Source organism: Mirounga angustirostris, unplaced genomic scaffold (assembly GCF_029215605.1).
Source record: "Mirounga angustirostris isolate CCGP_5_RB_7025 unplaced genomic scaffold, mMirAng1.0.hap1 SCAF_7, whole genome shotgun sequence".
NCBI classification, from domain to species: domain Eukaryota; kingdom Metazoa; phylum Chordata; class Mammalia; order Carnivora; family Phocidae; genus Mirounga; species Mirounga angustirostris.
Genome location: NW_026991715.1, coordinates 78,796,062 through 78,821,763, shown reverse-complemented (window position 1 = coordinate 78,821,763; position 25,702 = coordinate 78,796,062). Strand labels below are relative to the sequence as shown.

The window sequence follows — 25,702 nt, the reverse complement described above, 5'->3', positions numbered from 1 at the left end:
ACTACACTGTTGGTGGGAATGCAAGCTGGTGCAGAAACTCTGGAAAACAGTATGGAGGTTCCTCAAAAAGTTGAAAATAGAGCTACCCTACGACCCAGCTATTGCACTACTGGGTATTTACCCCAAAGATACAAATGTAGGGATCCGAAGGGGTACGTGCACCCCGATGTTTATAGCAGCAATATCCACAATAGCCAAACTGTGGAAAGGGCCAAGATGTCCACTGACAGATGAATGGATAAAGAAGATGTGGTATATATACACAATGGAATATTATGCAGCTATCAAAAGGAATGAAATCTTTCCATTTGCAACAATGTGGATAGAACTGGAGGGTATTATGCTGAGCGAAATAAGTCAATCAGAGAAAGACATGTATCATATGACCTCACTGATATGAGGAATTCTTAATATCAGGAAACAAACTGAGGGTTGCCGGAGTGGTGGGGGGTGGGAGGAATGGGGTGGCTGGGTGATAGACACTGGGGAGGGTATGTGCTATGGTGAGCTCTGTGAATTGTGTAAGACTGTTGAATCACAGACCTGTACCTCTGAAACAAATAACACATTATATGTTAGAAAAAAGAAGAAGATAGCAGGAAGGGAAAAATGAAGGGGGGGGAGTCGGAGGGGGAGACAAACCATAAGAGTCTATGGACTCTGAGAAACAAACTGAGGGTTCTAGAGGGGAGGGGGTGGGGGGATGGGTTAGCCCGGTGATGGGTATTAAAGAGGGCACGTATTGAATGGAGCACTGGGTGTTATATGCAAACAATGAATCATGGAACACTACATCAAAAACTAATGATGTAATGTATGGTGATTAGCATAACATAATAAAAAAATTTCAAAAAAATGAAATAGGTATAAATCTAACTAGATATGTGCAGAAATATGCCAAATTCTGAATCAAAGAATGAAAAAAGAAATGAACCAAGGAAGAATTAAATAAATGAAGAGATAATCCATGTTCATGCATAGGAAGACTCAATACTGTCAAGATGTCAGTTCTTCCCAACTTGCTCTCCAGATTTAATGCAATTCCAATCAAAATCCCAGCAAGTTATTTTGAGGATATTGACAAAGTGATTCTAAAGTTTATATTGGGAAACAAAAGACTCATAATAGCCAACACAATTGCAGGACAACAAAACAGAGGATTGACATTATGAGACTTCAAGACTTACTATAAAGCTACAATAATTAAGAAAATGTGATACTGGTGAAAGAACAGACAAATAGATCAATGAAACAGATACAGTGCTCAGAAACAGGCACAAGTATATTCAACTGCTCTTTGACAAAGGAGCAAAGAAAACACAAATGCAGAAAAGATAGTCTTTTAGCAAACGGTGCTGAAACAACTAGACATTTACATGCAAAAAAAAAAAAAATAGACCTATACCCTACACTCTTCACAAAAATTAACTCAAAAGATAATAGACCTAACTACAAAATGGGAAACTATAAAACTCCCAGAAGATAACATATGAAAAAAATTCAGATGAACTTGAGTTAGACAATGACTTTATAGATACAACATTAAAAGCATGATCAATGTAGGAAATAATTGATAAACTGGACTTAATCAAAATTTAAAATTTCTGCTCTATGAAAGACACTGTCAAGATAATGAGAAGACAAGCCATGAAGTGGAAGAAAATATTTGTAAAAAGAAATACGTGATAAAGGACAGTTATCCAAAATATACAAAGAACTCTTAAATTCAGCAGTAAGAACAACAACCCAGTTTTAAAAAGGACAAAAGATCTGAACAGACATCTCGCCAAAGAAGATATACAGATGGCAAATAAGCATATGAAAAGATGTTCCACATCATATGTCATCAGGAAAATACAAATTAAAACAACAATGAGATACCACTACACACCTATTAGAATGCCCCAAATCCAAAACACTGAAAACACCAAATGCTGATGAAGATGTGGAGCAACACAAATTCTCATTCATTGCTGGTGGGAAGGAAAATAGTACAGCCACTTGGAAGACAATTCAGCAGAAAAAACAAGTTCTTTATAAAGGGTCTTATAAAGCTAACAATAGTCTTACCATCTATCTTACCAGCAACTGTGCTCCTTGGTATTTACCCAAACTGCACATGGATGTTTATAGCAGCTTTACTCATAATTGCCCAAACTTGGAAGCAACCAAGGTGTCCTTCAGCAGGTACTCAAATAAACTATGATATATCCAGACAACGGAATTTTACTTGATGTTAAGAAAAAAAAGAGGTTTCAAGCCATGAAAAAATATGGAGGAATCTTTAAAGCATATTGCTAAGTAAAACAAGCCAATATAAAAGAGCTACATTCTGTATATTTCCAACTATATGACTTCTGGAAAAGGCAAAGCTATGGAGAGAGTAAAGATCAGCGATTGCCTGGGGCTTGGGGGCTGGGGCAGGCATGAATAGCCAGGACACAGAGGATTTTTAGGTCAGGGAAACTATGATACTCTAAGGGTGGACATAGGTCATTATATATCTGTCAAAGCCCATAGAATGTACAAAACCAAGAATGAACCCTAATGTAAACTATGAACTGTGGATGATAATGATATGTCAATGTAGTTTCATTGATTTTAACAAATGTACTGCTCTCGCGTGGGATGTTGATAGTGGGGGAGTCTGTGCGTGTTTAGAGGAGAGGGTATAAGGGAAGTCTTTATACTTCCTGCTCAATATTGTTGTAAACCTAAACTGTTCTAAAAAATAACTGATTAAAAAAATGTTATGGGCCATTATACTATGATACTCAAAGTGTGTACCCATTTCTTTCCAGCTAAAGAAGAGGGAGCATCCAGCAATTAAAGCATGATTTACATGAAGTTAAAGGATAAAGTAACATTTTAAAACCAGCTGCCATTACCTGCATTATTTATTCATCGGGTTCTGTGTAACTGCAGAATTGTGCTGAATAAAGACAAATGTGTTCTCTTTATTGAAGAACTTGTAGTCCAAAGATAGAATGGAAATTTAGAAACAACTTTAATTTCTTAGGATCATCAAAAGAGGCATTCTAATGGAAGGAGTTGAGTCCAAAAGACTCTTATGTCAATAAGATTTCTTACTCAATATTTAGGTTACGGTTCTTGTACCTAGTTGCATATTGAGAAGAATCAGACTATCCTCCGTTTGGCCTGAGTGCTGGCCTACATGTTTTTTTATTTTACTTTTTTAACCTGACAAATTGTTATGGATGCATATTTCATGAATCTAATCATATTAAACAAGTGACACTAAATTGCACTCTAAACTCAAAATTGTTCAACTATGGGAAAGGGGAATCTCTTGAGTCTCACGGAACCATTATCAGTCATTCAGAAGTGTTCACCTCAATATAAAAGATGTTATGCTTAATGAATACAGAAATAGCAGCATTTTACAGCTGGAGAGTTCATTTTTTTTCTCTTACAATGTTTAAATTTCTTATGTACCCCCACAACTAGTTCTTGCTGTGTTTTTGTTTTGCTGCTGGTGGGTTTGTTTTGGTCTGTTTGGGCCAGATGAACAGTTCCCCCTAATTTACTTGAAGTGTAATACATGAATTAAACCCACTTTCCTCTTGCAGATTTTCTTGTTACAACTTCCCCATTAGAGAAGACAGTTTGACATTGTAAAACTATAATATATTATGGTCACACTAAAAACTTATGTCCTACTATTCCCTTTTCCCACTTTGTGTTCTAACAGTATTGAACTACTTCAAAGTTTCCCAAAGCACCAGCATTTTATTCCTCTCTGGAGTGCACATAATCTTTCCTCTGACTGCAGTGTTGTACCCTCCCTTTGCCGGGCTTGCCCCTTAGGTTTGCAAACCCCAGTTGATGTGTGCCCTCTCCCAGGAAGATCACTTTCCTTGCTCCCAACAACTTAAACATTCCATCTGCTTCTACCCTGTAGTGTACCCAGATAGGAGACACATACTTAAAATGCTGGTGTTAGTTCATGGCGCCACATTGCAACTTAATTCTTTTACAATCTGTTCCCCCACCCTCCATCTTCCCACAGTGAGTGAACTTCCTCCCTAGTTGGATGCTATATTTTATTCATCTCTGTGTTCCTCTGTCCTCACATATTGCACGGACCATATTAGTTGCTCAAAATATGTTGTATGGATTTAATTAAGTGATGCATATTACTCCGTCCCCATCAGCAAGTGTTTTATTTAGAATCCAAAATATTTTGTTTACTGTTTAAAAACCAAATGTTAACCTAAAGAATTTAATTAATTAACCTAAAAAATCCTAACCATGCATTGCCCACCCTCTCCCGGCCCCAATTCCCTTTTAACTTAAATAAGAAGCTGTTTTATTCTTGCAGTTTCTGCTAGTTGAGAAGTCAGTGTGATAGAGATGCTAGCGGGATTTGCCTAGACATCAATAAACTCCAAAGGCTCCCGGTGGGCCACTTGTAGTGTCAATAAAGGCTCATAATTACTTGCTCCTTTGAGCATTTTAGACCCAACCCTCTAGTTCACTCTGCTGCGAAGATGAGGCTTGGGAACTGAGAGGCTCTTAACTTCTTAAACCTTAGGCGAGGAATGGCAAACATTGGCAGGGACCTCAGGATTTTAAGCAAAGGTGCTGGCTGTTATAGTTGTTATCTTAAGCTGTCAGGGGACTAGTAACTCAGAATTCCCCTTCTTGCTCAGCTCTGTCCAAGGATTGGTGGGGGGCCTCATCATTTCCGGGCTTGGGGAAGTATAAACCCCAGGGGCCAAGAGTGGATGGCAGCTGGAGCCTCTGCACAACCTGAAGGAACAAGTAATTCAATTGAGAGAGGCTGCTGGACCTATGGGAAAGGGGTGGAGAGGGGAAAAAGCGGAGAACTTGGAAACTTTGCTTATAGATGGGGGAAATTCCTGGCTTCCAGATAGGATCTCACACTAGGGGTGCCTCCAGACCCATTCCCACCAGCCAAACCAAGGCATGGTTACAACCCCAACCGAAGCAGCAAGCTTCTCTCTTGGTGAGGGCAAGACCAAAGAACAGTGAAGGAAGTACTCAGACTGAGGGTTACCCAGGACTTGAAAGTCCCCCTGCCACACAATACAACAGGAGTTAGAAAAACAGTAGGAGGTGAGGAAGAGCATGAACACGGAGGTTAAATACACATCACTGAGACTTTTGAGGAAGAACCTGCCCTTCCTTCTTTCCTTTCTTCTTATCTTCCTACCTTTTTTTTTCTTTCTTTCTCCTGTGTCTGGATGTACTTGCATTTAAAAAGGATGTCCTTGGGGGCTGCTTTTTCTCAGAATTGTTTCTCCGCAGTGAAGTTTAAGGAGGATTGGAGTTTCCTTGACTCCTGCGTGAGGAGTTTCCAAATGGCAATGAAAGAGAGTCACATAAATATCCACAAAGCGCCTGACACCTCTGTCATCACTTGTTTCCTGCTAGATCCTAAATCGGGGTGGTCATCCACCACCCACCCTGAGTGGGCGATCAGCTAATTGGTTCATGTGTGTATTTGTACTTTCCAGACTGAGCTGTGCACGGAATACAAAACGTCCTCATCCTACTTCCCCCTCCCTACTCCGATTCACTCTACTTGGGAGGGCGTGTGTATGTGCACTCGCGTGTGTATGTCCGAGTGTGTATGTTTAGCAAAGGCGCTAGGAAGAAACTACCCCTTCTGCATCCCTCCCCCACCTCCGCTCTATACGAAAACGAAAACGAAGCATCTCTCGAGCAAGATGCGTCTCTAATCTGTCCCCAGCTGAAGTGTCCTCTCCACGCTGATAAGGACAGACTATCTCCGCGCTCATCCAGAGAGCTGATGCTTTGGCTTCCCGGGAGGGCGACCTGACTTCCTCCTGGAGAGCTGCGTTCACCCCGGGGTGTGCGAGTGCTGGTGCGTGCGTGCGTGCGAGTGTGTGTGTGTGTGTGTGTACACGACTGTGAGCTTGTAAGCTTCCTCTCCCGGCACTGTGCAGGCAGCTCCGGCGACGTTACTCTCCAAGCAGCCGACAGCAACGCGAGGCAGCCGCAGCCTCCGCCCCCTCTGTCTGGTGATTGGCTGGCTTTGCTCATCATTTCCCTGCGAGGAAAAGGGAAGGGCCAGTGACGCCCCCGAGCCCAGCTGCAGAAGCGGCCGCCACCTCCAGTGCACAAGGTGTCTCATCTGAGAAGAAACCTGAGCCCCAGGGAGACAGCGCGGAGCGACCCGAGCAGGGCTGGCGCGAACCGGGAGGGAGAGCGCTGGGCAGCGCTCAAGGACCAGCGGGAGCTCGGCCGCAGCGGACCCTTGCGACCTGCTCCTGAGATCCCGGCTCCACGCTCTCCTCGAATTTTACAGATCTCCCCCCCGCGCCTGTCTCTCCCCCAAACGGAGCCTTTATATCAAGAGAAGGTGAGGGAGCTGGGGCAACCAGGACTTTCCCGGGCACCCAAGATGCGCTCCATTAGGAAGAGGTGGACGATCTGCACGATAAGTCTGCTCCTGATCTTTTATAAGACAAAAGAAATAGCAAGAACTGAGGAGCACCAGGAGACGCAACTCATCGGGTAAATGCAAAGCTTCATTTCAGGATATAACAAAACAAAACAAACAAACAAACAAAAAAAGTCAAGCCATAAATGAAATGGGAATATAGACGGTAGAGTGAGGGTTGGGATAGTATGTGTGTTCTGATGAGCTTTTGTGTGTTTAGTCTCATGAATTAAATAACAAAGGCTGTTGTTGAGGTGTGTGTGCTTCTCCACGGCGTGTTCCCAGGATGAGTTCAACTTGCCCTGTGTGATGGTAGTGACAGTTGTGCTGGCGCCGGGGCTCACACGCCCAAGGAGAAGTCACTGCAGAAGTGTCAACAAAGAACGTGTGCCCTTGTCCTTCCTTTTAAGCCCTGGGCAGAACTCAGGAGAGATGTCTTCATTCCCCATGTGGTTGTCCTTCCTTCTTTCTCTGCCCTATCACTCTAAGGAGATAGTAGAGAGAGGTGGCTTCCTGAAAGGCTGGAGTTAAAGCCCAGAAAGCAGGAAATGCGTCTCCTGTTTCTTTCCTCTTCTTTGGCGTTGGATAGATCTGTGTACCATTTGAATTAGAAACGCCAATACAACCAAGGATTCTTCCCTATTTGCTCTTCTGTGGGTAAAACGCATGGGCGTCATGGTTACAGTTTTAGAAACTGGGTACTGTGAGCTTCACACAGACTGTATTTCTGCTATTTCTTTAGTTTGTCTAAATGAGTTCAGAAGCTTCCCCCACCCCAGTAAGTTCTCTAAATATCGCACTTCCTTCCTCCCTTCCCCTGGCCTCTGTTGCTTTGAAGTTTACCCAGGAGGTGGCTGCAACTTTGTGTTGCTTACATAGCTTGGAAGTGTTTTCTGAGGATGTGAACCTGGTTGTCAACTCTGTTCAAAGTCCTGTTTCGGAAATCCTCCCTCATCCGGAGGCGTCCGCTATCGGAAACTCCACACTGGCAGATGCCAGCGTGGTTTTCATGTTCCCTGGCATTTATTAAAACGAAGATAGAGCCCTTGCCAGTGTGTGTGTGTGTGTGTGCGCGCGCGCGTGTGTGCGCATGTAAAGACTGCTAAAACGTGCATGCGTGCACACATACACACACACAAACTTCATGCACTCGATTTAATATTCCTGCTCCTCCCTAAGTAATGAGTATTTAAGGGAGCAAGACGGAGGCTTATACTTAACAAAGAATTTGCTGTTTTATAGGAAACTAAGATAGCAGAAGTACAGTCGAAAGGGACTGGAAGGGAATGAAAAAGCAAATAAAGAATGAGCTGGATGGTCGTTATGCATCGACAAATCTACAAATGGTCTATTCTGGAAAAGAAAAAAAAATCCTAACTAATGAGGTCGCTTACACAGGGAGTGGGTGGGTTGAAAACGCAGCCTAGCTCAGTTGTCAGCAAGGCAGGACTCTGGGCTGGGGCGGGGGCGTGCAAGGCAGACCTGTGCTTCCCAGGCAGACAAAGGGGTCTCGGGGAAGGTGATAAAGCGGCGCGTGGGGGAGAGGCGGAGGCTGGGCGTGGGGGTCGAGGCTCTTTGTTCCCTTGCGGGCTCGTGGGCTCGGAACACAAGCGTGAGCCCAGACAAAGCCGCCAAGCCTCGCCACAACTCTGAGGGTCCGGGCCCGCGGCTGGCTGCGGAGCAGGAGTGGGCGGACCAGTGAGGTGGACAGGAGGCGTCCCACGCCGTCCAGGAGCCCTCTCCCGGCCTCCCTAAACCGCCGCCAGGAAGGGGGCGCACACCCCGTGTCCCTCGCAGGGAAATGACCGACCTGGGACGCTCCACATTTCCCGGGCCACATTCCTCCTGTGGCCCTTCCCTGGACGCCGCGGGCCGGTGGGCACCGACGAGGAGCAGGCGGGCGCAGGCACCGGCGCCGCGGCTAGGCTAGCTCCGCTGGGGTTCGCTCGCCCCCTCTTGGGGCTGAGCTGCGGTTGCTCGCCTGCTCCTCTGAGAAAGCATGAGGCGGGCGCGTGAGTTAATCAAACAGGAAGCGAGGCACGCACGCACCGGCTACCTCCCCTCCTCCGCGAGAGTCGGCGGCGAGGGTGGAGGAATGAGTGAGGAGACAGGTTAGAGCCTTTACTTCGGGAACCAGGTCCCCTCTTAAAAAAAAAAAAAAGCACTTCTACGGCTCTGGGGGCAACTAGGCTCCTCCTCCTCAATTAAAACCCGCAATTACGGTGGTGCGGGGGAGGGGCTGAGAGCCGCCTGCGGGCGCCGCGCTTCTCGCGCCCTGTAGCTCCCCGGGCTCCTCGGCCGGCGCCCGCTCTGCCCCGTCTCGGCGCACTTGGCGCTGCCCGGAAAATGCGGCCGCAGCGCGTCCTCCTGAGCGCTCTTTCCGTTTTCCCGCAAGGTAGAACGTTCGGTGGAAAAGCTTGTGATACTAGTTCGTGATTTCGTTTCAACTTCCAAATAGTGCTTCTAGGGGAGGAGTTGACTCATCCAACGACCTAATGAACTCTTTGACTCTATTTCTACCCCCAAGCCATTTAGAGGGGCTAGTTTTGAGATGAGTAGAGTGGAGATTTGGCCCAGAGCATTGAAAAGTGAGGTGACAGGCAATCTCAGACCTTTGGGAGGTACTGCATGACCTGAGAGTGGGCAGTAGGTTCAGTTAAGGACCTTCCACAATGCTGTACCTTAGAACCCCCCCCCCGCCAAGATCCCCCCTCATATTTCGTTTTCCTGCTACCATTTGCAGTATGCAGGCTGTTTCTTTATTCCACCTCCCCCTCTTAACTGGAGGTCCCATCTAGAGTGAGTGCAGCGTTGTTCTTATATACAATATTGAGCAGTCATTCCACGCAGAAGAGACCAGCACAACTTTCCTGCCTACCATCCACGTTCTCGTATCTCCAGAGGATTACTAAAAGCATGGTTTTTCTAAGGAATTATTTGAGAATAGGTCAAGTAATTATTGGAAATTTAACCTTTCATGCAAACCTATTAATTGCCTGGTATGATTACTAGTTAATAAAGTTTAACTCAAAAGGCATGAGGCTATAAAGTGGTTTATCCTTGACATATATATGTGTGTGTGTGTGTATGTATGTGTTTTTTCATAACTGGAAGAATGGCACTTGCCTCACAATTGACCCATGATTTCACTGACTTTGTGTGCTCTTTGGGTATAATTGTGTTAACTTAAGGGTCTTACAGATAAAAATATGTGGGTGTGCTTGTTTAATAAGATAATGTATTTGAAAGTGTGGCATAAACTTAAATATTTATCACACAAGTATTTGTTTTGATTGCGACTCCTTAAAACTTGCCACATACTGTGCTCCTAGTTGACCACAAATGAAACTAATTTTCTTATCATCTAGAGATTTCCTTTTTAATTTGACTGTGTACTTTGTCTCACTAAATAATTGTCCATATTCTGAAACTTATGATAATATTGACAGTGGAGATAAGCATTCATAGTTAGAATACTGCCATTGTCAGCAAAGTTAGTTCCAGTAGGTTCTAGCGTAGAACCCACTTATCAATCAGGGAACCCAGGATCTGTTTCATTTGAAATTCTACTAAAAACCATAAGCAGTAGGTTAAGGTAGTACATCTCATCTTTATTTTTAGTTGTTTGACACTTAGGGAATGAAGACAGCAAATTGCCTGCTGTTGCTATTCAGGCTTAGTTTGATGCAAGTTGTTTTCTTTTGTATGACTTTTATAATTTTATATTAAGGAGGAAATTTAACCTAGTTCATGGGAAACACATTCATTCCAAAGCCAAGTTATGAAGAGTTTTCAGTGGGGTTGAATGCGGGGCTTTTGGGACCTAATCTCAAGAAACAAAATTATATTTGTTATGTACTGCAGAATTAATAGAATAAGTTGTAGTGATGCCTGGCAACCCATATTTCAAAGAGAAAAATATTTGTAAAAACTAGTAACATAACTGATGATTAAATTCTGTCACTACCATCATTGTAAGGTTTTCTTAGCTCAACATAAGCAGGATTACTTTATAAAATATATTGCTTTATGCTGCATTATTTCCCTGATGTGTTTTGTGATTTTCTCTTTAGAAGTATATGTTGGATATTCCTGTATATAGCCCTATGCAAGAAATGTTTTCAGTGCAGCTGTATAGTAATTGGGTTTGATCTGGAATGAAAAACTAGTAGGGGGTGGCAACATCCTTCATTCCTTGCATTAAAGGAAAAGCCTTTCTAAGACAGAATACTACCAAGGTCACAAATGGAAACATCCCTTGGGACTCATTTAACTTTATACAAAGAAATTTGCTCCAGAGACTCAGATTGCACTAAGTCTAGCCTCCTTACATAGGAATTCCATCTACTTCAAGAAGTGGGACTAGTTGTAGCTATTTTCATTCAAAGTTCTTTCCAGGAATGAAACTGAATTTTGGTTTATCATCAGTTCAGTGAAAACAGTTCAAAGGGCAGAGTTATATGGTAGTATTTCATTAATATAAAACTGATTTAAACTTTTAAAGCTTTTTTTTTTTTTTAAGTCTTGGAGGTTCTGAAAAGCCTCCATATAACTAAATACATCAAAGCAATTATTTTGCAATGCAAAATGTACCTTTAGCTACATGTCAGCGAAACAGTCTTCCACAGGTATTTAAGAATGGCAGCCCATGTATATTTTTACTTCTCCTATGAAAGTTAATTGGTGGTAAAATAATTCTTATAATTATGGCAATCTGTGGTTAGAAAAAGATGATATTAACAATCCAGTTAACAAGATGAAGTTAGGAGAAAAATCCCTACCCTTAGAAATGGTGACAGTTTGTACCCATATTCTTGAAGGCATATCTCCAAAAGTGTGAAGGTTAGGTTCTGTATATATTCCGTGTTCTCATTCATATGTAGTTATTATCATTAAACATGTAATATAAAAATTGACTTCTGTGCCACTGAGTAGTAAATGGCACCCTATGTTTCCTAGCATCTTAAGTGACCTCTATAAAATGATTATTATTGGCCATGCATAGGCATGCAAATGTATCATTTTCATCAGTAGGATAGTTTAAAATATTGATTTTTATGAGTTCTAAGTTTCACAGGGAGTAGTTGCATATGATGCTTTGAGTTGCTTCAAATTGGAACTACATGTTTAAAAAAGAATGCAAACCAAAATACCAAACTATAAGCCTCTAATTACAGAATTCATCTAACAGCTGTTACACAGGCAATGTTTCCATTGATAGTAGGAGAGGATTGCCTACATAATGAACACAGTTTTAGACTTTGTGACTGAGCAAATAGTCATATTACTTTTTAACTCTATTTTTGAGATTTTAAAAAAGTAAGAGTTAACATGTAAAGAAATAAATGCAGATACTGAAAGGGCTATACCATAAACAGGTAACATTTTGTTTCTCTGAGTATGGGTTTAAGGCTATAAAGTACTAAGAAAATAGTCTATTGAACAATAAACTGGTTCTAGCATAACTGTCCTAATGATACAAATGCTATCATAGGTATCTGTCCTTGTCAGCACTATGACCAGCACCACCATGCCACCTATATACTTGCCTGACAATATTGATTGAAAGGGATAGCACAGTTGATTGTGTGTGTGTGATGTAATGGAAAATACCATTAAAAATGGCTACTGAATGAGTTTTCTTTCTCCTCATTACAATCTGTCTCCCCACCAACAACAACTATCAGGAAAGTGTCTCATTGTTGCAATGATTTGGGACTCCAAGTAATTTTAGAAATTAGCACTTCAATAGTGCTTTATAAATTACTTTCACATACAGACTCCCACTGAATTCTCACAAAGTCATTGCATGGTAGATAATGTTATTGCAATTTTCAAGATAAGGCAAGGCCACTGTGGCCTAGAAAGAGACTATTATCCAAGGACATATAGGTTAGCAAGTAAAAGAATCACCAGGAAGCCCAGATCACCTGATATTCCAAAGTCTTCTTACTCCAAAACAAAATCTCTTTCCATTTTAAAAATAAAATTACAATCTTGAGAGTCACAATCATACAGATGCCGGAGAAGTGGCCAAACTTCCTGTCTCTATTGTTAAACACAACAGGGAGGGAGGATCCAGTTTGAAGACAAGTTTCTTTTTTCTTTAAACACCACAAAGACCTTTTCTTTATATGAAAAATGTTTTTATTTCAAGAGAATAAGTGTAAAGATTGTCCTGATAAAGTCATATTCTCTTATTTCTTATAATACCTTTCATCAATCTCATACCTCTTCTACCATGTAGAAAAATTTGTATCGACAATTTGTAATCAGTAATCCAAATCAAATTATGTATTATGCTACTTAGATAAAATCCTTCTTACTTTCACAGAGCTGGCATTTTTGTTTTGTTTCAGAGATGGTGAACTGTGTTTGAGTCGATCCCTTGTCAATAGTTCTGATAAAATCATTCGAAAGGCTGGCTCTTCAATCTTCCAGCACTCTGTAGAAGGTTGGAAAATCAATTCCTCTTTGGTCCTGGAAATAAGGTGAGTTTCTTTAATAAGCCATAATAAATTTCACATCATGTTCTCGAATACATTGGGCTTGGCAAACTTGTATTGAATGCTTGATTTATAGTTTAAGTATGAATACTTTAATAAAAGAGTGAATCAGGGGCACCTGGGTGGCTCAGTTGGTTAAGCGACTGTCTTCGGCTCAGGTCATGATCCTGGAGTCCCTGGATCGAGTCCCGCATCGGGCTCCCTGCTCGGCAGGGAGCCAGCCTGCTTCTCCCTCTCCCACTCCCCGTTTGTGTTCCCTCTCTCGCTATGTCTTTCTCTGTCAAATAAATAAATAAAATCTTAAAAAAAAAAAAAAAAAAAAGAGTGAACCAGCTCTACTTAATGTTGATCAATGAAGGATATGAAACCATAAAACTGAAATCATTATGCAGTCAGAAATTTAAGGATGAATATGTGAGTTTTGAATATACTGTCTTTATTCTAATGGAATAAAATATTCAACGGAATACTAACATTTAATAGACTTTTTTTTATTCTATTACTCAGGATGGACATATATTTTGAGAATTATCTTTAACTTCTTTATTAAGTCTTCATACATTTCTTCTATCTTTTCACACTGGATGAAAGTAGAGCCTATCCAACTCCTATTTTGCTGACTATTCTAAATAAATTTTATTTACTCTATAGATGGATATTTCTATGTGAGTTTCTGTAATAAAAGTCTCAGTAATTATATCCTAAATTGGCAAAAGTCAGAAAATGAATTTTCTAGAGTACTGGTTTATTCTTTGTAAGATTTTGGCATTTTGCCTGAAACAAGCTCTCAAAATCAAACTCAAGGCCTGCATATATCTATTATATCTTATTTTCTTCTGGTACAATTCTACAACTAATAAGAAGGTTAGGGCCAGACCTTCCTGAGCATGGAGGAAGCAAACACATCATGTTTTCCTACAACTACGTTGCTATATTGGTTGGTGTATTGAAATCAGAGCATTTCAGTAAATCAGACTCTTTGAAAGTTTTAGAGAACTATCCTTTACATAATAAAATCATTGCAATTTCATATTGGAAAAATTCTAATTATTCAATGAATGGACATTACTGCACAGATTTTGTAAGTCATTACGAGGATAATGATCTGTTGACATTGACAACTGACAATGACATTGATCTGTCTGTCTGGGTTTCTGTCTACTCACTTCTTGGATCATACCTACATGTCATGTAGATCATGAGCACCTTTCAGGGAGAGTCTAATAACACTCATCTTCAGAGTATGCATAGCAGTTCATAAAATGCTTTGTGGCAAAGACACTCACTCCATGTTGAAATACACTTGAAAGATTGGAAAATTTTTAAAAAGATGGGTGCGAGGGAAATGCAGGAATAGTTTGTTTTGAAGCTTTGGAAGTGGCTGGAATGGGAAATGAAACCATGGCAATATCAAATAGTGTGTACTTGGTTGCTTTTAGTTATGGGAAATTTGGTGTATTTGTAGGCAGAGCACAAGAATGAGGAGATGAGTAGGGTCTGATGACAGAGTCTATAAATTGGTGTCTTCTGGGTAGAATATGGTCAGCAAGCAAGATTTATTTCAACTGGATAAATAAAAACCCTTAAAACCAATATTAAAATTAGGAGATTCCTTTAAAAGTACAGATTTCCATATATTCTTAAGAAAATGAAAAATTTGACAACTCTGGTCATAAATACAGGCATAGTTTAGTTTAGAACAGAATAAGGATTCATATTTCTTAGAGGTAGATATTGGAAGGAGAGAAATATGGGTGATTTATAAAGGAAATATTTGATCTATAAGGATGTCTCAAAAGGAACTTTCACGGGCGCCTGGGTGGCTCAGCCATTTAGCGTCTGCCTTCGGCTCAGGTCATGATCCCAGGGTCCTGGGATCGAGTCCCACATCGGGTTCCCTGCTCAGCAGGGAAGCCTGCTTCTCCCTCTCCCTCTCCCACTCCCCCTGCTTGTGTTCCCTCTCTCGCTGTCTCTCTCTCTCTGTCAAAAAATAAATAAAAATAAAATTAAAAAAGGAACTTTCAAACTGAAAGATTTGGCAAGAAGGGAGGCAATTAGGTAAAGCTATGCAGATCAGGTAAAAGAAAGTAGTGGAAGAAAGTAAAGTAAAACAAGAAATGTAATAGTTTAATTAATATGTCTAAATATTATATCAGATAAAGTCTAATAAGTAAATTCAAAAAGTAATTAGCAATAGTTTAAGTAATATATACTTCCTAGTATCTATACAAAAATGAGGCTACAGAGGTACATTTTGCTATTTTTAAGATATTCAAGCTAAGGGTATTAAATATAAATTGAGCCAAGCAAATCAGTATTACAATTTTACAAATTAATGAAGATTGCATTCATATCTGTGAAGGTGATCCATTTTCAAAAATAACAGATGATATTATGTATGAAATGTTAGTACTCTTTTCGTATGATTCTCCTTAACAGATAAAGAAGTAAACAATAAAAAATTGAGCAAATATTGAATAATACATACAAAGTTGTCACTTCCTTACAAGGAAACAATAATTTGTAAAACTATTATTGTACAACATGATACAGTTCATAAAAATTATAATTGCCTATAGCATTAGTGATTTGTGAGTATTAATCAGCTTGACACCTGTAATAAAAAATTTAGAATATGAAAATGTCCTATTGTTAGCTTAGCTCTTGTTTTTCATACTGGAAACTAACCATAAACTAATTTGGATTATTATCTTTCTTTATTTCTTCCCCACATCTTTAACATTTATGAAGAACTACATTACTTGGTTTCTGTGAGTGGGTGTAGGCATATTTTACAAGTGTTTTTAAAATTCTACTTTGAAGTTTTGATTAAGATATTACAACTAATCATTTTTGATCTTACATGATTAAACCATGCTTACAAATCTTTCTCATTTTAAAAATCTCATTAAACTTATAATGCTCTTGTAACATTCCTAATAAACTATTTATCTATTTGTATTAACATGTGAAGCAGTCACTGATGATAAGTTGTTTTTCCCTACATTTGTAGAAATGATTTTTTTCTTTTTTTTAAAAATTTTTTATTTATTTGAGACAGAGAGAATGAGAGAGAGAGAGCACATGAGAGGGGGGGAGGGCCAGAGGCAGAAGCAGGCCCCCCGCCGAGCAGGGAGCCCGATGTGGGACTCGATCCAAGGACTCCAGGATCACGACCTGAGCCGAAGGCAGTCGCTTAACCAACTGAGCCACCCAGGCACCCTGATTTTTTTCTTATTACTGATTTTTTCAACCCTATATATACTCTGCTACTTTCATAAACACATCAAGAGTTAATTCATATATGTTCATCAAACAACTGTACCTCTGGGGAGTTTTTTGAGAGAGATGGTTCCATTTTCATGGTGCTTTGGAAATTCATCAAGATTTAGAAGAGTTTATCCATTCCACAGCTAACTTCACAATTAAAATAATTACCTTGGTTAAGGACTTGATTTTATTGGTAGTAGTTTGTTCTTTGTTCTAGTAAGCTAGGAAATGACATATTTGGGGCTCCTGGGTGGTTCAGTCAGTTGAGTTCAGTTCTGGTCATGTCTTCAGTTCAGGTCATGATCCCAGGGTCCAGGGGTTGATGAGCCCCACATCAGGCTCCCTGCTCCGCAAAGAGCCTGCTTCTCCCTCTCCTGCTCCCCCTGCTTGTGCTCTTTCTCTTTCTCTCTCTCTGTCAAATAAATAAATAAAATCTTAAAAAAAAAAAGAAATGACATATTTAAGATGTATCAGATGTTTGTGAGTAAATCTATAAACATTGTACCAAGAGAGTATTTGGTCATGTCCAACACTTGTGACTTGACCCTTTTTTCCCCATCTTTCTTTTCTTTATTTTCCCCTCATTCTGCATATGCTGAATAGAAACCTAAGGAATTACAATACCAGATGTGGATGCATAGAGATATATGAGCTCAACTACTCATCAAGGCACATTATAATTAGAAGGACTATTTTCAAGTTAATATCATCAGATGTCAAGGTTTTTAAACAGATCAAACTTGCAGGTTAACTAAACTTAACTGCAAATTTATATATGCTTACCTACCAAAAAGAACTTGCTGTTGCATGCATTGATTTACTTTAGAGAAAGGCCCACATACAACTCTTCTACTTACTCTGTTCAGTAAGTAGCCAGAGGAGCACATCTTGGGTCATACAACTTGTTAGTGGCAGAGTCAAGCTTCAAAGCTAGGCCTATCTAACTAGAACCAAAGCTCTTATCATGAAACAAATTTCTTGGAAGACTCTATTTTAATACTAAAAATGCAGCCTTATGCAGTTCACACAATGGAGAGGTTTTTTTTGTTCCAAAATAATAAAATATAGTATTCATCCAATATTACTAAATGCTGGGTCAAATAATCAAATGGCCATCTGAGGTGTAAATTAAACTAAAAAATGCTTTTCTTCAAGCATTTTGAGGCCATTTTGCCTTTTCATTTGGCTGCGTAGGATTTTTCTTTGATACTAGAATATCTTTCTATAACAGCTGGGACCCTAAGCTCAGAAGCCCTAACAAGCTACAGGTTATGTTCTTTCAGTGCTTTGAAGAATCTTGCTTTGCGAAAATAATCTTTGAGACAAAAAATTGTGTGTTCTCTCTGCTTTTTTGTAGGCATAATGAAACACTCGGCACTTCTTAAACCTTTTTAAATTTCTTTTTAGTAAACCATGTTAGTAACAATTGAATTGATTTGGTGATTTTTGTCTGAAGTCCAAAGTTTGCAAAAACTGATTCCTAATATATGTATCATAACCTAATTTGCTTCTCAACTTGTGATGCATTCCAGCTGTAAGATTTGTCTTAACAATACTCGCTGATGGAGTCAACAGTGTCATTTAGATTAAATTTTAGTTGCCACAGCACGTATGCTTGTTGTTGACAAGAAACCTACAGAGAAGAAAGAGTGGCACCTGGTGATAGGTTAGCTATATTTAACATTTCACAAGTGAAAACAATGTTTAGTAAATTAATTCTCTGGAACTCTGCAGCTGCTATTTCAAGTGATGTGTGATGTTGAAAGGGACGTTCTAGTTGAAAATTCAGTTGAAAAGTTGCTGTATAAAATCTATTCGTGTCAGTTGAACAGTCTCAACCAGCCTTTCAGTTTAAACCAGCATTGCTTAACAAAAAATAATCTTTATGACTAAGATTTTTAGTCTCACTGGAAGTGAAACGTAATTTTAGATTCTTTCAGTTATCTTTAACATTAAGACAGTTGCTGAATTTAGGTTTTTGCTTATTAATAGGGTTTCAAATGTTAATTATGCCCACAAAATGACAGTTAAAGACCTATAAGGGATCTTTTTTGTTGTTGCTCTTTGCAGTCAAACACAGAAAACACAACCCCTGCTTTACATATCTGGTAATGACTTGATCACCTATCAGGAAAACTAGTATTGAGACAGCCTGCATATTAAACTTAGCTTTTGTTGATTCATGTTTCTTCCTTTTTTTATTTTTTTAAAGATTTTATTTATTTATTTGACAGAAAGAGACACAGCAAGAGAGGGAACACAAGCAGGGGGAGTGGGAGAGGGAGAAGCAGGCCTCCCGCGGAGCAGGGAGCCCAATGCGGGCTTGATCCCAGGACCCTGTGATCATGACCTGAGCCGAAGGCAGACGCTTAATGACTGAGCTACCCAGGCTCCCCAATTCATGTTTCTTTAGAACCCAGAATTTAAACTGAATTTCCTTTCTATCTCTCTCATTCTGAAATAATTTTGTTTAATCTGCTCTCTTCACTTATGTCAATTATCTGAGTAAAAGCATATATGTTCTTGGTGATACTGAAAATATTGTTCAGTTCACTGTAAGAGCTTTTCATGCTTCCAATGACATTTAATTATATTTAAGCACTAGTTTTCTTTTTTTCATATATTTACAGTGTGAATAACAACTAGACTTAGCAAATCCACAGAACTTTTTATAGTCCGTTACATCTATAATCTAAAAAATGCCTAGTGGTGCCTGGGTGGCTCAGTTGGTTAAATGTCTGCCTTGGGCTCAGGTCATGTTCCCAGGGTCCCTAGGATCTAGCCCGAGTCCGGCTCTGTGCTCAGAAAAACGTCTGCTTGTCCCTCTCCCTCTTCTCTCCCCACCCGCCACACTTGTGTGCATGCTCTCTCTCTATCTCTTTCTTTTTTTAAAAAAGATTTTATTTATTTATTTGAGAGAGAGCACATGAGAGGGGGGAGGGTCAGAGGGAGAAGCAGACTCCCCGCTGAGCAGGGAGCCCGATGCGGGACTCGATCCAGGGACTCCGGGATCATGACCTGAGCTGAAGGCAGTCGCTTAACCAACTGAGCCACCCAGGCGCCCTCTCTATCTCTTTCAATAATTAAAAGTCTTAAAAAAAAATAAAAAATAAAATAAAAAATGCCTACAGCTTGCTAGGGAGGAAAAAAACCCTAACCTTTCCTCACTGTTTCCAAAAAAAAAAAAAATATTAAGCACTGAAGCCACAATACTGCTAACTCAGAGTAATTATTTTCAGTTTTTCTTGAATCCTACACCAGGAATCTTAGCTCAGATAATTTTCCATGCATAGATGTAAGCCCTAAGATGGAAACTAAAAGTTTAGTTCAATATAAGAAAAAGAACTTACTGGAGACATTCAAGGTTTCCTTTCACCCTTCTTTCAGTTTAAAAACACAAATACTGCTCTAACAGAATAAACAATTGTTGAGCCTATAAAACAGTTTTGGAAGAACACATAGTATTATCTGAGTTTAATAATTATGCCGTTTATCTCAAGAGTTAGGCAATGTGGTATCTTTTGAAATTTCGCTAAACTTTTTTTTTTCTTTAAAGATTTTATTTATTTATTTGAGAGAGAAAGAGAGCACAAGCCCGGGGAGGGGCAGAGGGAGAGGGAGAAGCAGGCTCCCCACTAAATAGGGAACCCTACACAGGGCTCAATCTCAGGACCCTGGTGTCATGACCTCAGCCCAAGGCACACGCTTAACCAACTGAGCCACAAAGGCACCCCTGAAATTTCGCTGAACTCATTGTCCACTTTTTTATATCAATTTTCACTAAGAGTGAACAAATTAAAGATGTTCTATTATACTCAGGAATGTAAAAGACCTATGTTTAAAGTATTTTGTTGTTAAATTTCTATAACACAGCAAAGGTTCTGTTATTGGAAAGTCCCTTGTACTATCAGTTGACAAGCATTTGAGTGTTAGCTTGTTTCGTGAATAAAGGTGTTTTCCCCTTTTGGATTTCCAAGTTAAAAAGTCTTCTTTCAAATTTGGATATCTGGTCTATTCACATCACACTTGGAAACATTTCACTACTTGTGAGTTACATCTTCAAGTATCTATAACACTACCTTTAAACTATGTTCAAAGGAAAATTATAATAGCAGCTAGTTTGGCGATTTGACCACATCCGTGCAGCTTTTATTTTAGAGCCAGCCTTGTCATTTCCACAGGAAATGAGATTTTTTTTGAAATACAGGTGTCAGGCATTACTACATTTTTTCCCCAAACAAACAAGTGGTAGTTAATAAGTATGTACAAAAGTTTCTATGGATTGCTGTTCTTGGTACTAGATAACTTTTGCAAAGAATTATATGTGCTTAACATAAGGAGAGACTTGTCAGTTTTCTGCAGTTCACACACCCGAAAGTTGCTGATTTCTCTGGCAATTGTCTTCATATGTAATCTGTACTTTGTTAATATGAACTGTTATGGTGCCTGATAGCATTACTATTAATTTTTAAGTTTCATTTGTAGGGCATTTATACAGATTTTCATCTATAAATTCTACTTACAAACCTGATATTCTGATTGAATAAAAAAATTCAAAAAATATTTTCTTTTCCAGAGAGTTAATGAACATATCCCTTGTGTATCAAACCTGGTCAAACAAAGTTTTCAGTCAACTGGTTTTCTAATAAGACTACAATTGAACTGGGACCTATTTAAAGCAAACCAAAATTAAACAAAAATAAAGATTTAGGTTATTTTCCATCCCTTCTTGCTAGTCATGCTTCTGGCTTGTAAGTGTGATTGGGAGAATTGCCCTTTTGGTGGAGTAATGGGAGTAGGTCATATTGTGCTCAGTAATAGCGTTTATGAATGCAGTAGAGCTTAAACAGTAATAGCACCAAAGGAAAACATGTTTGTCATATCTTAAATGTTATAATAATGGTATTGTTTTTAGCACTCTGAAAATACAAGCTCACAATACGAGCACTTCGGTAACTAATATCCAATTTCCAGTCTAGAGAGAGCTTTCTCAGATTGCTTCTAGCTGGTATATGTTTGGTAGCTTGAGGATGAGGTGAAGTCAGATTTCTGTAGGAAGGCTCATAGTTTCTTTGGCCATATATTTCCCTCACAAACTTAGTAGGCTCCTGGGCCATTTCCTTGTACTTAATTACTGGTATAAATAACTGCACCCAAAGGTTTCTTCTGAACAGTTCTTCAGCCTCTGAGTCTCCTCTATTCTAGCCTAACCCTCTTTCCCTTAATTTCCCTCCTAACTCATTTGAATCTATAAACTTACATAGGAAGGATGACTCTTGTTCCTGGAATGGCTCTGATCTACAGTTGTATCTCTTGCTAAGTGGGGTATTAGAAACATTTTGGAGGTCCCAATTTCCAGACTTTCACACAGTTTACATACAGGCCATTGCCAGAGATATTCCTTTCCTTCTGAGCTTGCAACTTGGCTATTTCATGCCTGATTTTGCATCTTCTATTGCCTTGCTAGAAGGAGCAACTAACATAAAACAGCATAGAAACTCTTTTTAACCATTTCTCCAAGAGCAACAGGCTTATTAGATATAGGATTTGACTCCAAAATTATTGCAGACCATCATTTTATTAGGTGCTTTGCTATATCATGCCAAGGTCGCTAGCTTTCCAGCCAGCTATAGCTTTATTTTCATTTTCCATCATCTAACTTAGCATTTACATATTTGTTTATACAGCATCTCACATCTGTTATCAGTTTCTTTATTATGTATGGGATAGGCTAAGCTTCCATCAAAAAAGAGTGCTATCTTAAAATACAATGGATCAAACATGTTGGAAGTTTATTTCTCTCTTGTATATCCATGCACATTATCCCACGTAAGAAAACGCACATGACCAAAACCAGCTGCACTTGAGTTTGGAAACTTGCAAATTTTCTAGCTGAGGAGTCATGTGCCTGAGTAAAACTTAGAAGATTCAAATACTAAAAGGAAGACTGGAAGGAAGAACACTAAAGAACAATTAGCTATCTCTGCCGGGCATAGTGTGGTGTTCTATCTATCCATTTTTTCCCCTAACATACCCATTTTTCTTCCTGGATTCTTGAGCTTCAAAGGGCTTTCATATACTATAGTCTTATTCTTCTTCAAATAATTGTAATATACACATGATTTGGATTAATGTATATAAATTTATTGGGAAGTTTAATCCTTTTCATAGAGTTAAGTAAGATATAATTCCAAACCATTTTATTTCTATTTACCTTAACAAGACAACACTGAACAAAACAAAATGACTATAGAGAATTAATTAAAGCTAGCAGAATATCTAGTTATGCAAAGTCAATTCACGGTATTTTCATTTTATTTAATAAACTAATTTTTCTTATTTTTTTCTTCAAGTTTTTATTTAAATTGTCTTTAGTTAACATATAGTGTAATATTGGTTTCAGGAGTAGAATCTAGTGGTTCATCACTTATATGTAACACCCAGTGCTCATCACAAGTGCCCTCTTTTAATACCCATCACCCATTTAGCCCATCTCCCTGCCCACCTCCCCTCTAGCAACCCTCAATTTGTTCTATATAGTTAAGATTCTCTTATGGGTTTGCCTCCCTCTTTTTTTTCCCCCTTCCCCTATGTTCATCTGTTTTGTTTCTTAAATTCCACATATGAGTGAAATCATATGGTATTTGTCTTTCTCTGACTGATTTTGCTTAGCATAATATACTCTAGCTCCATCCACCTTGTTGCAAATGGCAGGATTTTATTCTTTTTGATGGCTGAGTGTATCTATCACATCTTTATTCTTTATCCATTTATCAGTGGATGGACATTTGGGCTCTTTCCATAATTTGGCTATTGGTGACAGTGTCTATAAACAGTGGGGTGTATGTGCCCCTTTGAGTAAGTATTTTTGTATCCTTTGGGTAAATACCTAGTAGTGCAATTGCTGGATAGTAGTTATTTTTTTCATTTTTTGAGGAACCTCCATACTGTTTTCCACAGTGGCTGCACCAGAATAAACTAAATTTTTTGTATCTTTTTTCACTCTATAAATAGATGTATATACTATATTTATTTACCAAATCATTGAGAAACTATAAGCAAATGATTTTTTTAAGAACAAATTCAGTATCAATAGAATCTACTTAATTGGTTGGTTTAATTACCACCTGACAATTTAAGATTCGTAGTGTACCAATTTACATTTTATCATATGTTACTTTGTACATGATATCACCAGTTCTTGGATGTGTTGTCATTAATGGAAAACTTTGCTTGCATTTCCATATAGGAAGAACATTCTTCGTTTCCTAGATGCAGAAAGAGATGTCTCAGTGGTCAAGAGCAGTTTTAAGCCTGGTGATGTCATACACTATGTGCTAGACAGGCGTCGGACACTAAATATTTCTCAGGATCTCCACAGCCTCCTACCTGAAGTTTCACCAATGAAAAATCGCAGATTTAAGACCTGTGCAGTTGTTGGGAATTCTGGCATTCTGCTAGATAGTGAATGTGGAAAGGAGATTGACAGTCACAATTTTGTAATAAGGTGAGCTTTCTTCTGTTCCTAAAGATTGTAATTTTTTCCAAGATGTTTTACTGGGGTGTGGAAAACTGACAGAAATGTGTAAGGCTAATATTAACATTAAGGATTACTGAAAGCTCAAATACTTACTTATGATATGTTTTTCTGTGTGGTGTCCAAATTTACATTTACCCTGGGATATAAAATTAAAATTATAGTATCATTGAAAGGAAAGGTGATTTTATTATAGCAGTAAGATTCACACCAGAGGTTTTTTTTTTTTTTTTTTTTTTTTTGCCAAATGACAATTCTATTAGATTTAATACACAGGAAAATGACTTTTATTAATAGTTTTTCTTTATGTCCATTAATTTAATATTAATTAATTCATTCAATAATACAGTTAATAGTTAATTATTAATTAATAGTTAATTTTTATATTAGTGAATGGATTAATTTATTTAATCCACTTAATTGATTATATTTGCAATCCTTTTTATATACAATAAATTGTATTCATTTATTCATAAAGATTATGAACATTTCTATGTAATGATGTAATAGATGTAAGTAATTTTACCCTTTTAATGACAATTATTTAGCAGATTCTAAGAATATAACAAGTTCATAAAGCAAGTTTTTAAAAAGTATATACATAAGTTTACATTTGATATCTTGCACCAAATTCTCTGCATTATTCTTTTATGTGGTATTTGTGTATGTTAGTATATTTTAGTTTTTGAGTTTTCTCACATAATTAAACATACCTGTTTTTCACTGATGGTCAGCAGATGTTTGATGAGTCATGTGTTTGGTTAACTTTAGATTAACTGAAAGAAACAGCAATAGAAATGGGATTGTGATGAAATCATAGATACTAGTTTTTCATTTACAATTCATGCATCTGGACATTTTTTTTTTGGCTTTTTTTAGTTCTTCAGGAAAATTTGCTGAATGAATGAAGTATATATGTTGAAATATGAAATAGATGTAAAGAGCGAGATTTTTAGTTTTTCAGAGTCTGAGGATGAATTGGTGGTCTGCAAATTTTTTAAAAATTAAGGAAACAAATCCATAATGAAACAGGAAAATTCAAAGTTTTTCAGGAACTACACTGCATTCTTCTATTGCGAATAATACTAGTCATATAAAGTCAGTCATAATTATGTAAAACTGAATACTAATACAACAAAAAATGATTGTGTAATATTGAGGGGATTGGAGAGGGGAAAGGTGTGTGTAATGGGGAAAAATCAGTCAAGATCTAATACAGAGAGGTCAGTAAAGCAGTATCAACACATTATTTAAAAAGCTAAGAAAGAAGTGGTTGTCTCTGGAGAAAGAAGTCGGAGATGGGTAGAGAAAAGGTGGAAGATTGCTGTCTTTCACTACCAGTCTAACAGTATTATTTTGGTTTTTCTTAATTGTATATATGTTGATTAAAACTTAATTTAAGTAAGTTTCAGTTTTAAACGTTTCCCCCAGGCAATTGAAATATACAGCACTGGTTAAGAGCCACCACAGTAAAATGGGATTGAGCTTTTTTTTTTTTTTATGTTATGTTAATCACCATACATTATATCATTAGTTTTTGATGTAGTGTTCCATGATTCATTGTTTGCGTATAACACGCAGTGCTCCATTCAATACGTGCCTTCCTTAATACCCATCACCAGGGTAACCCATCCCCCCACCCCACTCCCCCCTAGAACCCTCAGTTTGTTTTCAGAGTCCATAGTCTCTCATGGTTCATCTCCCCCTCTGATTCCCCACCTTCATTCTTCCCCCTCCTGCTATCTTCTTTTATTTTTTTTAACATATAATGTATTATTTGTTTCAGAGGTACAGGTCTGTGATTCAAGTCTTATGCAATTCACAGCGCTCACCATAGCACATACCCTCCCCAGTGTCTATCACCCAGTCAGCCCATCCCTCCCACCCCACCCCCCACTCCAACAACACTCAGTTTGTTTCCTGCGATTAAGAATTCCT

General features: G+C 38.6%; 1 protein-coding gene across 1 annotated transcript in view; it reads left to right on the top strand.

Annotated features, from left to right (window-relative positions):
- Nucleotides 1–6,097: 6,097 nt before the first annotated feature.
- ST8SIA4 (ST8 alpha-N-acetyl-neuraminide alpha-2,8-sialyltransferase 4) overlaps nucleotides 6,098–25,702 on the top strand; it is a 100,808-nt gene continuing 81,203 nt past the window's right edge. The window contains exons 1-3 of the mRNA XM_045899237.3: nucleotides 6,098–6,525; nucleotides 12,811–12,942; nucleotides 23,477–23,734. Coding sequence (XP_045755193.1) covers nucleotides 6,413–6,525; nucleotides 12,811–12,942; nucleotides 23,477–23,734 — 503 coding nt within the window. The 5' untranslated portion in view covers nucleotides 6,098–6,412. The remainder of the gene's footprint in view (nucleotides 6,526–12,810; nucleotides 12,943–23,476; nucleotides 23,735–25,702) is intronic.